The sequence below is a fragment of the Pseudopodoces humilis genome, chromosome 1, assembly GCF_049639895.1.
Source record: "Pseudopodoces humilis isolate 2021_Gansu_Grassland_sample_001 chromosome 1, ASM4963989v1, whole genome shotgun sequence".
Lineage (NCBI taxonomy): Eukaryota > Metazoa > Chordata > Aves > Passeriformes > Paridae > Pseudopodoces > Pseudopodoces humilis.
This window is the reverse complement of record NC_142200.1, coordinates 24,513,440-24,529,924: the sequence shown is the minus strand read 5'-3', so window position 1 is coordinate 24,529,924 and position 16,485 is coordinate 24,513,440. Positions and strand designations below refer to the sequence as shown.

General features: G+C 38.5%; 1 protein-coding gene across 1 annotated transcript; it reads left to right on the top strand.

The window, feature by feature from the left end:
* Positions 1-2,293: 2,293 nt before the first annotated feature.
* Positions 2,294-12,737, top strand: OTUD6B (OTU deubiquitinase 6B). Its single transcript, XM_005517033.3, has 7 exons — positions 2,294-2,413; positions 4,909-5,063; positions 6,131-6,226; positions 7,653-7,965; positions 9,430-9,491; positions 10,092-10,198; positions 10,635-12,737. The coding sequence occupies exons 1-7, from the start codon at positions 2,323-2,325 to the stop codon at positions 10,717-10,719; spliced, it is 909 nt and encodes a 302-aa protein (XP_005517090.2). The 5' UTR covers positions 2,294-2,322; the 3' UTR covers positions 10,720-12,737.
* Positions 12,738-16,485: the final 3,748 nt, after the last annotated feature.

Genomic DNA, 16,485 nt, shown 5'->3' with positions numbered 1-16,485 from the left:
TAGCCCCACAGGAGGAAAGTTAGATGGTATTGAAGTAGTATTTAAAGGACAGGGCAGTGCCGAGGCAGGAAGAGTGCCAGGGTTCCTGCTTTGGGGCTCAGCCCCTGCCACTGCCAGTGTCACTGCTGGTTCGGCTTCCCTTTGCCGACTTCTCAGCCGTGCACAGCTCTTCCAAACATAACAATAATCCATGTGATCTGGGAATCTATTTTCCAGACATTGCCACAGGAAAGTTAATTTGTGGAGATCAAAAAGTGCCTCATGACAGCCGTTGTTCTGCCGAGTTACCGCTCCAGGTTACAGCTGGGCAATGCTCCTGCACACTTACTGCCTGCTCTTCGAGGAACAGCAGAGTCCCAGACACGCTCTTATTTAATCGTGGTGCAGCTGGGTACCCCTGTGGAAGGACCCTCCCCAAAAAAATCATCACTGGAGTTTTATTCCCTCACAGTCAGCACGCCCGCACTTCACACAGCTCTTGGTCCAGCAGCGAGTTTTGGTCTGGGGTCTCCTCAGTGTTCAACAGGTCCCGCAGAGCCTTGTGGTGACCGGCCACCCCCTGGCTGGTGTTGCAGGTCCCCAAAGCGCCCTTGCCCATTCACAGCTCGTTGCCTGGGTCCCCAGCCACTTTCCCCAGCCAGGGCACACCGAGATATCTGCAAAGGGTGCTTTTCAAACAGTATAAACTGGTATTCTATATTTAAATATACAGTATACTCAAGAACATGTAGTAAATGTAATAATATTAATATATAGATACAGGTAGATATACACATATATCTATATTATATTGTATCTATATGATATATATCTATATCTATATATATCTATATATAGATATATATCTATATATATATCTACATCATATATGCATATATAGAGATATAAACATATATATACATGTAGATGTAGATATATACATATAGACACATACAGATACAGACAAACTGATACAGAGCACACATATGTTAGTCAAACCAAATCCAACACGGATTTGTCCCTATTCTGGATTAGAAGAATATTTACAAGGCCATCCTACTGCTTTCCAGTGCTATACTAGCTAAAAGTCAGTTGTCCCCTTTCTCTCTTCCTAACTCATCTGTGATGTCTTTTATTCTAACAAGATGTGAATAGCAGGTGGGAGTAAAATAAAATGATACTTTCAGGTATGAACATATGAATCTGAAAATCATTTACATTTCAGCATAATTCTAAAGGGGGTCTAAAAAAATAAGTGGTTCTATACAGCAAGAGAGTTTGATATATCATGTTATGACTCTGGTTTAGACTTGTGTTCTTTCTTTACACTTGGCATTATACTTCATAGAAACTCAGAATTGTCTAGGTTGGGAAAGATGTGTATGATGTCCAACTGTTAATCCAGCACTGCCAAGTCCCTAACCAACTCATATCTCTAAGAAACATATTTACGGTTTTTTAAATACCTCCAGGGAGGCATTCTTGTAGACATTCTGTTCATAAGAATGTAAAATGTGTAACAGCGATGACCCTAAGAGCTAAGAGAAACGCAGTTCCATTACCAGTTTTTGCTCTCAGTTTTTGCTCAGTTTGAGTAATTTACTCATCATTAAAACATTAATTTTTATAGGCTATATTTTGTCCATATCAACCAAATGTTCCACAGTGTTGATGCCTGCACTGAACAGAGAAGCATCACACTACTCAACAATTTGTAGTTCTCACTTTGACATGCTTATTTGACCCCAAACACGAAGTCTGCTTTTTACTGTAAAATGGGGTTTTTTATTGGCAAATGTTTCACTGTCTGAGTGATTTCACAATGGTGAGGACACACAAACACCGCAACTTATAAAATCGTGAGCCTTTCTGGTCTTTTCGGGTTTCAAGAGAAACACACACAGCAGCACATGCAGCACTCTGTATTTTGCACAGAAGTGAACAGGCTAAATACTGGTTTTTTTCCTTTATTTGCTAAACCCTAACCGATTGCTTTCTCACCTTCTTGTTTTAACAGTATCTACCTCTAGCTGAGTTAAACGTGCGGTTTTTTCCTTGTGCAGACTTGTCCACAGGAGTCCTTTACCGGGCCATTAGGGCAGGAGCGAGTACCCCGCAGACATCAGCGGACATAAACGCTCTCAGCCCTGGAACAAACCGAGGATTCCTTCCCGTCCCACGAGCCGAGCGCAGGGCCCGGGGGCAGGCGCGGGGGCCGGGCCGCTCCGGCTCTCCCGCCGCGGCTGAGGCGGCGCCGGGCGGGGCGGCGCTGGCGGAAGCGCGGCGAGCTCCCGCCTCCCGCCGGGGTCGGGGGTCAGGCGTGCCCGCCGGCTCCGGGCGCCCATGGAGGGCTCTGGGGACGAGGAGCCGGGGCCCGAGGGCCCCCTGCAGCAGCTGGTGAAGCGGCAGCGCAAGGAGAAGCGGGAGCTCCAGGGTGAGGGGCGCCGTGCCCGGCACAGGGCGGGCGGGGAGAAGGCTGGGGAGCGGCGGCGGGGACACGCGAGGCCGGCTGGGCTCGGCGTCCCCTCTCCGCCTTCCCTCGCAGGAAACCCCGCTCGGCAGCGCGAGTAGCTCGGAGGGGCGGGAGGGACGGCGGCGGCTGTGGAGAAGGAGGGAGCGGCCCAGGCAGTGCCCTCGCAGGGGGATGAGCACGGCGGTAGCCAAATGGTGTGTGCGAGCAGCGGTGTGGCAGCCGGGCTGTGCTGCCGGCAGCAGTGCTGCTCCTGCGGGCGGCCTGCGGAGCGCGCCTTGCCGTGGCCTCGGGAGCCGGGCCATGCGCGGGAGCTGCGGCTTAATGCTGAGCCATTGCCGTGATGTTCGCGTTGTGTTGCTTTGGTTTTTACTTGAAGGAGGTGTGGTTTTTTAAGGCATTTTAGACGGAAAAGCTTATATAGGGACTCTTCCTGCCCAGCCTGTTACGTTTCTTCATTCCAAGTACAGTTGATCTGAACCGAATTTTCATATCCTGTCCAGCCATAATATAATTATCAGTGTAATAAAAGACCTGGGTGGTCTTACAGTGCTTCAGTATGAATGTGTAACACTTTACATCATTTGACCTACCGTATTACGATGTATTAATATAATTAAGGACGTCTGATAGATTCTCTTGAGTTTCATAGTTATTATAACATTTTTGTTAAGCCTTTCTCATTGCTGGTATACTGATACAGCCTTTTCTTTGTTTGGTTGGTTTTTTTTTGGTATACAATGAAATTGGCTCATATGCAACCTTTTATCAGAGGGTTAAAGAAGAAGGGAGTCAGGTTGCATACTGTCAGTAAATCTGTAGGAACTTACTGCTTTGAAATGTCTGTTGCTCTCTCAGATTTGGTTCAAATCTAAGAAGGGTAGGAATCAAGCATTTGGTAGCTGGGGTAAAAAAACACATTAACTGGGGGAGGCTGAGGAACAGAGGGTTTTTCCACCTAGAGAAGGTGGTTTTACACCTGGAGAAGATAATTCTCCACGACCAGTTGGTGGGGGGGATATACGCAAGGCAGAGCCCCAGTCTTCCTAGTAGGGAGCGGCAGTGACTTAGAGGTACATATTTGCCTACTAGAAAAATACATTCCTGGAATATGCATTGATTACTGTTTACCAGAATAAAACTGTTTGTAGGAATTAACACAAGGTGCATCTCAACCTCTGAAAATCCAACACCTTCTCTGGTTGATGGTACTTGTCTCTACACCCCCCCTCCCCCTTTCCACCACCCATATTCTCAGTTGTGTATTTGTGTGTGCCTTCTATGCTCTGGATTCCCTTCTCCTCTATTATGTTAATTTTAATGAACAAAGCTGCTTTTCTGTCATACTCAGCTTATTCATCTCTGGAGCTGAATGCTTAACATAAATCTTTCAGTATGAGCATTCTTTCTGCCTCCCTTTGAAAAGTTTCATTATCATTGCCATCATCTTCAGCTCAGTTGTGTCAGTCAAGGGTGAAGGACAGGAAAATGTACAGGTGATGAATAGCAGGCAGGGTGTTAAATAATTGCTGCTGTAACTCTAAAACAGTTAATACAGAAGTGACAGAGGTAGTGGGGAGTGTTCATTTAAGACCACATGAGAAGAGAAGACTATGGATGAATCTGGTTGTAGTTTCCACTGTGTAATGGATGGAGCCAGACCCATCAAAGGATAGAGAATGGACTAGGGACACGGGCTGAAGAGTAGCAAGAAAAATCTTCATCAGAAGAATATGGGAAAATATTTTCATAGTAAGGATCATTAAATATTGGGAAAGAAGTTTCCCAGAAAGGTTGCAGAATGCCTGTCCCTGGAGACTGCATAGTCATCTGAGTAAATTTCAGGTGCATCTCAATTAACATAACCTGATGTAACTTTGAACTGAGTCCCACTTTGAGCAGGAGGTAGAACTAGGTAACCTCTGGACACCATTTCTAATCAAACTATTCTGTGATTTTAGAAATGAAACATTGACTTACAGCCTCAAAATACTTAGGGACTTTAATCAATTTAAGATTTTTTTTTTGTTTTTTGCTTTTAGAAACTTTGTCTTAAGGATGGGTAAACTCAGTTTTTAATTTTAATCTGCTGCTTATGTGATTAAAAATTGCACATCTTTCCTGTGAGATTTGATATTTTGATGCCCACATAATCTTTTTGAAGGCAACAGGCCAAAGTCTGCTGCATTGATGAAGTTCATATGTATTTTTACTAGTAACCTGGCATAAGTTTTTCTCGTCTTCAGAGAAAGAAAGAGAAGGCAGTTTGCATCTTTTAAGAAAAAATATAGCCATTTGGAAAATGTGAGGATTAGAATTGGCAGTCTCGCAGCTAAACTCTTCTACTGATTTGTTGATGTTTGTAAATTAGTTTTTCTGTGTGACTTCCAGTCATTTTCTGCAATGACCATAGAGTATATATTAAGAAATAATATTTTATTGCAATGCTTCTCTAACAGCAAAAATTCAAGGCATGAAAAATGCTGTTCCCAAGAATGATAAGAAGAGACGAAAACAGCTGGCAGATGAAGTTGCCAAACTAGAGGCAGAACTTGAACAGAAGCACAAGGAGGAATTAAAGCAGCTGAAGGAAGCTTCACTTGAACAGAATAAGGTAGGTACCCTAACTTCAGCTGAAGTTGTACAGGTACAGTTTGTGTTAGGGCCTTTTTAACTTTTAAAAATCAATGAAATAATACTTCAAAGTAGATGTCCTTTTCTTCACAGTACTAGTAACTCTTTACAACGTAGGAAAGCTTTAGCTGTTACAGTAAATGGGCAGTGCTGGAAGGGACATGTAACAGTGGGGGGTTTTTGTTCTTGAGCACTGTTGCAAGAGTGGTTTGGTTACTTAAAGAATCACTGTAAAATTATATTACAATATTTCAAAAGCAGGTTTAATATAAATTTACAAAAGCATGACCAAATTTGATGATAAGATTTACTCTCTTCCTGAATCCATGGATGAGACATACAAGGAAAATCATTTCACAAATGCCAGGCTGTAACAGAGATTAAATGTAGAGTAGGGGGAAAGGTGCACGAGTGCACAAGTAGTATGTGGTGTTGCTTTTAGGGCTACATGAGTAACTCAGTTATGTTAGAGAATTATTTTTTTAAATTATTATTTGTAGTGCTTTGTATTGCCACTCTGGTTATTTTAGGTAAACTACTCAAGTATTGATGACCTTCAACAAGTATTTGACTTGTCCGGTGTGTTTTGTCTTGCAATTTTGTCAACAGTCATACAGTTACTATTAGGGTTAAGTTTGTCATTTTTTTTGAGAAGTTTGAACTCTATCTTTTTCAGTTGCTGGTTATGCTTTGATACAGAGGATGGACACTTCTGCTTTAATTTTCACAGAATTTGCTAATGGCTGGCATGGTGAGGAGAGCTTTTTCTTAAAGCCAGTAAGCAGTGCTCACACTCCAGCATGTAAGAGAACATACAGCTTAAATTTGAGATGCACGTGACTGTCAGGACTGCAGAAAAGTAATGAAATGCAAGACAGTTATTTGTGACATGAAATGCTCTGATGGCTTCTGTGCTATACACAGATCTTTGTGGTTAAACTTCTTAAAAATACCCTGGAAGAGAACTTAAAACTGTGTCAGAAGATGAGTATCTTAGTTGTTGTTTATACTAATAAGAACATTTAACTTTTTTTTTTTTCTTTTTAGACAGATTCCATAGCTGATGGGGTTGCAAATATAGAGCTTGAAGGAGTAGAGCAGCAGATTCAGCATCATCGAATATCAAAAGCACAGAAGAGGCGGGTATGACTCCACGTTAAACATTTTGCAAATAATGATTGACATTATGTTCAACTAAACTCTAACAGCCAAAGGCAAACAATTTTGTAGGGGACATTACATGGGTGATTCTGTATTGATGCTGTCCCTACTGGGTGCCTTGAAAATCTGTTAAACTGCTGTCTAGAGATATGTGAGGATTTTATAAATAGTTGTACTTTTCTACCCTCAGCCATGAGCCAGGAATCAGATTGTCAGAAAATGTGAGCCATAAAAAAAGAAATGATGTAAAGCAAATGGTTTTTGAAAGACTTCCACTAAAAATATTATTAAAGAAGTAAAGTAGTTATACTACATACATAATACTATGTGGAAATTATGCAACTAGTGGGACTTTACACATACAATGAAAGAATATCAATACTGAAGAAATTCTTTTTAAATTGTTGTTGAGTTGTTAAGAAACACTATCTAGTGTCCTGTCTGTTAGGCTTAGATCTGTCTGGTTCAATATCAGATGTCATGATGGATTAACATTCTTGTTGTACCTGCATGAATCTGCATATTGGGTCAGGGCCAGGGGAATACTGCTTTATTGCATATTTCATCCCCTCTTACATGATCACTACAAACATGTTAAAAGGATGTTCATAATTCATGGCACTATGTCTAGGCAAACCAGGAACTCTGGTCTAGTTTTCCTATATTCTTATTGCCTAAACCAGTCTGATCTTGATTTGTGGTGAATTTTAAGTGTGAAAATGGAAAGATCATTCTTTGTACTGTTTCCTTTCTTACTTGCTCATTTACTTTGGTTCTTGCTCCTTTATTAGCATCAGCATGTATTTACGAAACATTCTATGAAAGGAATTTTTCTTTTTTTTTTTTTTAATTGTATTATTACATCACATATTCTCTACATGCATTCTTAGCCATCTTTTTATGTTAGGAGCAGTCTTTTATGATGTAGAGTACCTGTCCTGAGGGAGTTTCAGTTTCATGGCATGAGCTCCATTATGCAGTCATATACTTAACTGGTAGATCTCACACTTCTTATGAAAGAGCGGTATTTTCTTATGTTTAATTAGAATTCCCACACTTGAGTGTTGAAATAGTTGATCCTGAAGAAAGGACTATGGTTAATAAGGCTGCCTTTATATGAGTGTTGTAAGGTGTTATTTTGCATGTTGATAATAACTAAGATTTCTCTTGTCATATAAATTTGGGTGTGGCGTCAGAGGCAGTTAGGTTATATTGTTCACTTAGCATTTGCTAAAGTTTGGGTTTAGGAAGTCTCTAATTGGTAGTACTGATTCAGACAAATATTTTATAGATAAGAATGTGCTGAGAAACCATTGGAAGAGTTAGAAGCAAGCACTAAGCCGAGAACTATACAGGCATATTCTAAATTTTAATATTTGATGTAATTTTTGTGTGTTTTTAATCTAAGGAGAAAAAAGCTGCTTTGGAGAAAGAAAGAGAAGAAAGAATAGCTGAAGCTGAGATACAAAATTTAACAGGTGCTAGACATCTTGAAAGTCAGAAACTTGCCTCCCTATTGGCAGCAAGACACTTAGAAATTAAGCAAATCCCTTCAGATGGCCATTGCATGTACAGAGCTATTGAAGATCAGCTTAAGGATCACCAAAATTCCTGGACTGTTGCAACTCTGAGGAATCAAACCGCAAAGTATATGCAAAGTCACTTTGATGACTTCCTGCCTTTTCTTACAAACCCTAATACTGGAGATATGTATAGCAGAGGTAAGACTTGTAGCATAAGAGATTTTAAGAACTATTATAACTGCTTCTGATACATCTCAGTCTCAGTTACAGCTGAATTGGGACTTTTATGGTGTTTGTAACTTTGTTACTTTATTGTGTTTCAAGGAACACAGAATTATGATCTGCTATGAAACTTGGTACACCTGGATCTTTAATTAGTATATGTATTTAAATTAATCTAGGAAATATTATTCCCCATTAAAAAAACCAAAAACAAAACAAAACTTGCTGGTTTCTAGATGATGTGAACTCATTCTGGGATGTGATTTGTTATTATAAACAGCCTGGCTACCAGGTTGGAGTGATTTTCTTGTCAAGTTTTATATTTCAATGTACATAGGAAATCTGTTAAAAGTTATTTAATAGTAGTTTGAATAGGTGCATTTTCTTATTCTACCTTGTTGTTTCACTGCAAAGTATTTTGGAACCATTATTTTACAAATAGGCTAAACTGAAAAATATTAAGAAGCTGTAGTGTGGAGCAACGGTGTTGGTTGAGTAAAAACAGAGTTTATGTATCTCTTATTTGAGCAATACAGAATTTATTCATAATGTGTGGAACACCCCAGAAATGACTGTGAAAATTTCCTAAATTTAATGCTACATTTGTTTAATAGGCCTTGCTGTGGATTTCATGTAGTCCCTAGGTGATGTCATTCCCATGTTGACAGAGATTTTCGTCACGGGTTAAATGTGTCCCAGGAGAATACTGAATCAAATTCTGCACAGCAACAGGGAATTGTGCTTTTCTGTTATAAAGGAAATGAATGAAAAGTCATTCTGAGCGCTCTACAGAAAATCTGAAGAATCTCCTTTCTCAAAATCTGTTTGTAAGGTTCAAAAGCTTGAGGGTTTGTAATTTACAAATTTTAAACTTGGTTTCTGTAGAACATGATCTGAAAAAAATTTCTTTAGCTATTTACAAAGGAACTATTGAGATTAAATACTTCGGAGGTTAAAAATAAGGCAGCTAATATGGAAATTTAAAGAACCCCTGCCAACTGATTGACTACATGCAGTTGCAAGATTTTTAAAACATACCTGACACCTGGCTAATGTAAAAACTAGATACACTACTCACTGTCACGTTCTTTTCTAAAGTTTCTAAACATCCTCTGAAACTTAACAGAAGGAAAACAGTATGCAAAATCATGTTTGTTGTTACCTGTTGTTCTCTGAATAAAAAAAGTAAAATGGCTGTAGTTTATTTATACTCTTTTTTTTATCCCTCTCTTCAGTCTGAAATTTTTTTTTTAAAACAGAATGTGTTTGGGGGTTTTCTTTGACAACTCTTTTTCTCTGCTTTTCTTCAGTGAATGTACATATTTTCCTTTATAATATGTTTGTAGTTTTCTGGCTCTAGCTTTTCATTGCACAGTCAGTGTATTTCTTCAGCTGCTTGTTCTCAAACAAGAACTAAAAGTTGTCTTTCTTTCCCTGCAGAGGAATTTGAGAAATACTGTGATGATATAGCAAATACAGCTGCATGGGGTGGGCAGCTGGAAGTAAGTATTGTATTGATTATTTTTATTTGTGAAATTCTGAAGTGGGTGAATATACCTATAAAAAAGGGCTTCTTTAGAAGGAATACCTGAAGGCATAAAGAGACATAGTCATAAATAGCTTATTAAGAATTTTTCCTTCTGGTTATAGGTTGTTTACCCAAAATAGTATATTTTCTGATGGTGCACCACTGTTGTGTTTGACAGCATGCAAGTTAGCAAATTCATTTGGTATAAATATCATTAGAAGGACTGACACTATGAGTGGGGGAGTGTTGTTAGGTTGTTGTCACGTAAATGAGAACTTGAGCTTCAAAAAATACATATTTATTTCAGTTTGTCTTATTTTTTACAAAAGAATGGTTAGCAAATTAATGAAAATAGCCCAGTGTTGTATCCTCTGAACAATGATTAGTCCAAGGCAATCTGGTTTCAGTTAAAGTTTTAAAAGTTAAAATAATTTTGCTTATTTTAATAAAGTTTATTTTTTGAAAATCTTTCTAATGTTATGCTTGAACTGTCTGTTAAAATTAAATGCCTAGCCTTCCTGTCTCCTGCCTGCATTGTCTTTAATCCTATTACTAAATAGTTTTTCTCTTAAAGCTTAGGGCTTTGTCACATATTTTGCAAACACCTATTGAAGTAGTGCAAATGGATTCTCCTCCCATTATTGTTGGTGAAGAATATTCAGGCAAACCAATAACACTTGTGTAAGTATGTAATTTTATCACTTAAATTTAGTGCACTTATTTCTGTAACAGAGGACTCACCTATAATTCTCACCTGCTCTTTTGTTTTCTGTTACGCATCTGATGTTGAAACACTGCTTGAGTAATGGTTGTGCAGGTCAGAAATTGTTTGTGATTGGCACACTTTGGAGAAACTGTAATTAGACAGTGTCTGATGTGTATTAGTCACTGATTCAGAGAATGCTGCAAGGTCATTTTGCCTGTTAAATAATTACAAAATAATAATGACATTGATACAAGATAGAGGAAACTTTTTTCCTTCTTCAGAGTATTTGTCAAACTGTGCCTGGAAGTCACCAGAATTAAAATTTGTCTTTGTCTTCCAGTGCTGTTACTGTTTAGTGTGATGTATACTTTTTTGTTAAACTGAACACTATTTCTGTAACTTTTTTTTTAGGTATATGAGGCATGCGTATGGATTAGGAGAACATTACAATTCTGTGAAAGTTCTGACAGACACTGCTACAGAAAACAGCAGCTAGCATACGAAAGTTGTACATTCACATGGATAACAGTTGCATCATTATGTCTTGGGCTCCAGGAAGTTCCCAGTAAGACTGGAAAGTAAATGGAATGGATTATAAATTTAAAAAAGAAAAATAAAAAAAAGAGACCTTTAAGGCTTGCCTATAAATCAGAGAGGTCTTGATTTGAAACAAAACCAAACCAAAACAACACAACAGTATTTTGAATTTGTTGGTATTAGTTATGTTTAGAAGATCTTCTGTAAAATGGTGGCTGTGTAGATCAGGTTTTTTTCAATAGAGCTTCCTCCCAATTCTGCAGGGAAAACAGCAAATAATAACAATCTGTTTTGGTTAATCTGCATTTCTGATGAAGAATTAAGGTTACCTGGAGGTCCCTGTTCCATTATTTCTGTCAAATTTTCACGATAGTGGAAGAGTTCAGGCATTTGAAATAACTGATTGTATTTTGGTTATGGAATATCCTCTGCAGTGTTTCTGTAGTCCTGTCAGGATCTAATATCAACAGTATAGTATTGATTCCCTTCTTTATTTAGGCAGAAAAGATCTGGAGATAAATCCAGCAGCAGAATATCTTGCTTAGCTGAAGGAATTGCACAGTCTTTTTAGAGACTTTCATGTAAGATTTTTACCAAGGTTTGATGCAGGGTTGTTTGTTTTTTTTTTGCAGTTGAGGGTAGAAATTCAACTCTTGTGCAGGAGGAGCATTGTTATTTATGATTGTACATTATGCTGTCAGTGCAAGCTAACTGCACTGTTCATTCTCCATAGTCTTTCAGCTGTGCATTTTGGTGAATCAGAAATCTTACAGAGCTCACTTCAGGTAGTGGAACTCATCTGAACTCATAATTTCTGGATCTGCTGATCTAAGCACTTTGTCATCTAAAGTGTGATGTTTTATAATACTTGAAACAGCTGGTTGCACACAGCTGTAGAAATAACCACCTTGGGTTTTGTCAGTAACTAAAGATGATCTGAAAAAAAATTGCATTTATTTTGATTGCTTCTTATGGTGCACAGAGACTTGAGAGGTTTTAATATGGCTTGACTTTATACATTAGAAATGTAGATTGTTGTCTGTAAATGTGACTTCAAAATTAGGAGCATACCGAAACCAAAGTTTTAATGCAAATGTTTTTTAACAAGAAAAGTAATTTTTAAATTTTTTTTAAAGCCTTAGTCAATAAAAGAATTGTCTGTATTTTACTGCTGCTGAGTTGGTTTGGAGAAAAGCTGTTCATGAAAAGATTAAACACCTTTGCCCTGGTTTGAGGATTATGACCTAAGAGTATGTATCTTGTAGTCCTTCAGTAAAGCTAGCCTGCAGACTTACATTCCTGGAACTTAGAAAAATTTTCTCTTACTTAAGAAGGAGATAAGTGATCACTTTATGGGTCAGATTATGTCTGATTTAAAGCACTTTGAGAGAGAGAGAGGGTAAAAAAAATCAGATAATTACAGCAGGAGTTTTTGGACAAGCAATTCTTTAGGCTGGTGCCTGCTGGAAAACAAAGTATTAACCAGATCAGGAGTTTTTACATTCTTATTTATCTGTTATAGTATAACAAATATAGCTGGTTTATATACCAAACCAGCTGGCTTACTGTAAAATTTGGTTTATTACCTTGATTGTATTAAATGATGGTTTTCATTTCAAACAAAAAAAAAATAGGATACAACAGCATGGAAAAACGTTTCTATTCATAATACCATTACAAATTTCACTGAAAATAATAACTAGTACTGTTCTCTGCATTGCTTAGAATTGATGTGATATAAAATGCACATGCTGCATTTTATAGATAGGCAGTTCTTTGGTTTATTTGGGTTTCAGTTTTGTTTAATTGAGAGAGAAAAGATTCTAGAATCAGGGAAAACCTGTACTGAGAGTTTGTCGTGTTGAAGATGTTTACAGTTTGTATAAAGTTAAATAATTTAATACAGTGAGTGAAAGATCCTTGCTTATGCTGTATGGGACTTGCCAAAAAGTAATAAATTGGTTTATTTGTGGCAAATGTTGTTGGGGTCAGTTTTATTTTGTACTCAAATAATTCACTTATTTCCTACTATGAATAATCTTATCTGTTTAAGTTTTAGGATCCTACTGTAATATGAATTCTAAAACAACTGATTGTATTCAGGCAGACAAAGCTTCACTCCATATGAAATTGTTTCTGAACAAAATTTATCCTTAGCGTTTTAGCAGTTAAACTTGAGCTCATCTGCAAAACTATTTGAAAATACTGTTGACCTTCCCCATGTGTTAGAAAGATGAAATGAAACTGAGAGGGGGTCTTTTTACAATTAAGCTTTTAACTTCTTTGTCAGTTTACATTTTTCTCTGCAGAATACCACAATTTACTTTGAGTGCACATTTCAGTAGCTTTCTTTGCTTTTATCTGTAATTCAATTTCTTCAGCCACTATTTCTTTCAAGGAGTGTTGAATACTTTTTGCAAGATTGAGATTAGTTGCCAGTAGGAATGCTCACATAAACAGGAGGGAAGCTGTCTAGTGGTCTGCAATAAGTTGTGTACAATATTCTGAAAGGGAAGAACATATCTGTTGTTGAAAACAGTGGTTACGTGTGGCTTGTCCTTGTCCCCTTCACTTTGTACCAGTCTCTGCTCTCCTGTCCAGTTGACTGGGCTGCAGGCAGCCCCAGGAAGGAGGTGGGAGCTGGGTGGCAGCCAGAGGGAGGGCAGACCTGTCATAAATTTATTTCAACAGTAAATTAATTTTTCTAATAATTTATTATTTAGATAGTAAATTAGTTCAAGGATTTTTTTTTTAAAGAAAGAAATTATATAAAATGCAATGAAGCAGTGATGTCCCTCGTGCACATTTGTTCAATTCTCATAACTTACTATGTTTACGTGTGTTAAAATATTGCAGCAAAGCTAAAATGGAACTTTTTATGTTGAGGATGGCAGAGCACTGGAACAGGCTGCCCAGAGAGGTGGTGGGGTCTCCATCTCTGAAGACATTCAAAACCCACCTGGTTCCTGCTCTGGGTGACCCTGACTTGGCGAGGCCGTTGGACTGGATGATCTCCAGCAGTCCCTTCCAGCCCTAGTTACTCTGTAAAATCCAGCGAAGAGGGAATTTGTTTCACAGCCACTTGCTTTGAGGCAGAATTGTCAGTAGGAGCACTTTTTGCCTTCTCTCCATGCTCTGTTCTTCTCCCCTTTTTAACAGGCAATTGCACAGGGGCTGTGATAGGCTTCTGGAAACAAAAAACAGTGCTGAAATTTGGGGTGTATGCAGAACACATCCCCTCTGCTCCTACCGTGACTCAAGGAGAACGATGTGCTGGCAGCAGTGTGACTGGTGCATCTTGAGTTATGCCTGAGAGTAAGGTGTGAGTTACAGCAGTGAGAATTACTGGATAAATGCACGGGTGGCAGTAGAGTCGGTGGGGTCGGGAGGGACACTCCCTCAGGCAGTTTGGGCTGTGGATTTTACCCAGTTCCTCCCTCTGCAGCACTGGTTGCCTTGCAGCTTACGGGTTCGGTGATGTGGCAGTGACCGAGTGAAGGCAGGCGGCGTCCCTTTGGTGGGCAGCGCGGGTGATGTGCATGATGGAGGTGTGTGCAGGGCAGTCCTGCTCAGGCCCTGCAGAGCTGTGCTGGTGTCTGCAGGGGTGCAGCAGCCTTCCTGACAAAGGAGCCAATGGTGAACATCTGGAGATGGCCTGAAAGCTTTGGTGAGTGTGGCCATCAGCGTGTCCCGTCTGCATCATCTGGGTACATTGGGCAGTCATTGGCCATGGAATTATTGCAAGTACAACTCTCCGTTTTTAGTCCTTGAAACACAGCCTGCTTCCCTTTGTCTCCCAGCAGACCTCATGGGATTTATTTATGAATGACAAGCAGCCTGTGTTTATTACTTAATCTATAAGAAGGTAAGCAGACTTAAAAATAGGATCTGAAACACAGAAGGCATTTTCTGTACTTTCCTTGGCTCCAGTGAGAATGCTAACCCACCAGCTCCTTTGTTTGGAGCAATTAATAAAAGCAACAGATGGGTTATGATTGATCACTAGATGTACTTTTGAATATCGCTAAAATCCTTAGCAATTGCCTCTGTATGTTAGAAACAGTTACAACATAGAAAGAATTATTCATGCACAAAAATATTTGGTAAAATTTAGAATAAACTGATGTAGTCTTTGTGTTGAAAATTAAATAAATACATCAAGGTATTAATTGAAAAGCTTTATACTCTTTACAAGTTAGAAAAATTGGAGTGCATAAACTTATATAGCAAGCAGATTAAAAATATTCCTAGGAGCTGTGTTTTCAACAAAGGCTCCCTGAACTTCATCAGTTCTGGAAATATTTTGTCATGATATATAAAGGAGTTAGACACATTAAGAATCTGATGGTGATATGTTTGTCGAGAAACTAAAACCTTCCAGATGTGTGTAATGCTGTTTTATTTTTTATTGTCCTTTTTATTCTTTTCTTTTGAAGGATAGTGTTATGACAACATTTGAGCAAGATCTCTTATTTGAAATTATTGTATAAATCATGAAGTTTGGCAATTGCGTTCTGGAAAGTATATGAATATTCTTTTGAGAGGGCTAAGGATGTAGAGATTTTAAACTAATAATTCTTCCCTGCATATATATATTTATCTATATATATATTATCTATATGAAATAACAAATCAAAACATAATTCTAATAATAATATTATCCTAAATAATAATCCACACTCCACTGAGTTGCAAAAGAGTGAGGGGCATCTATGAAGAACCATTTTTTTCAGCTGTCTTGCAGAATGTTGGAGCACAAAAAGCCAGAAAGAGGATGGGGAAAGTAGTTGTGAACTGGGGATGCCTGCATGAAATGCACACAATTATTCAGTGTTGAGGAATATTCTGGGTGCTGGTGGCTGGCTGTGCCACACATTGTGCCCTGGCTGAAGGGAAGTGACTGGAACCCCAGGCAAACAGCTGTGAGTGTCCTTTTACACTTCATTGCTTTCCAACAGTTGCACCATATTAATCAGCAGCCTTCAACATTCAGAGTTTGGTGAGCTCCCTGAGAGTGTTCCGTAGGTTCACTGGCATCACTTGTGTCAATGGATTTTAAAAACTTAATTTTGATCTCTGGTATATTTATCAGTATTAGACATACTGTGCTTAATGTTGCTGATTCCATTGTAGTGCTTGCTGTCTGCTTGATCTGCTGCTTGCGTGTCTTATCCATCTACTTCTGAACATTTTATCACAACTTCTGCAAACAACTGAGGAATTAGAGCCAACTTGGAGCTTTTTGAGAAAAACTACAGGGGGCAAGGAGCTGGAGAATGTAATGCAAAAATGCTTTAAATCCAAGTAGAAAAACAGCTGTTCAGTAAAAAAAAACAATTAAGAGACTATTAAGGAAAATGATTCTGCTGATCTTCCAAACCTTTACATTTTAGGTTGTACATTTTAGTTGCTACAATCAAGTAAAATTTTTGTTTGTTTTAAATAGAGAAACAGCTGGATATCACACCTCTGATAGAATCTGCAAAACCTGAGTACATGCTATCACTTCTAAAAGAACTTTAGCTTTCCCCATCTTAACCTTCTTGTGGAAGGACACATTACAAAAACTATAAGGGTCTTTTGCCATTTGGGAATTCTCTTATTTTTCATGAAACATTTTTGATGCTGTCATAATTATCCACATAATTGCTATGTCCTACTTGTGCCTGGATGAGAGCCTTCTGTCTACAATTCTTGCCACAGCCATCACTGGAAATACAAAAAA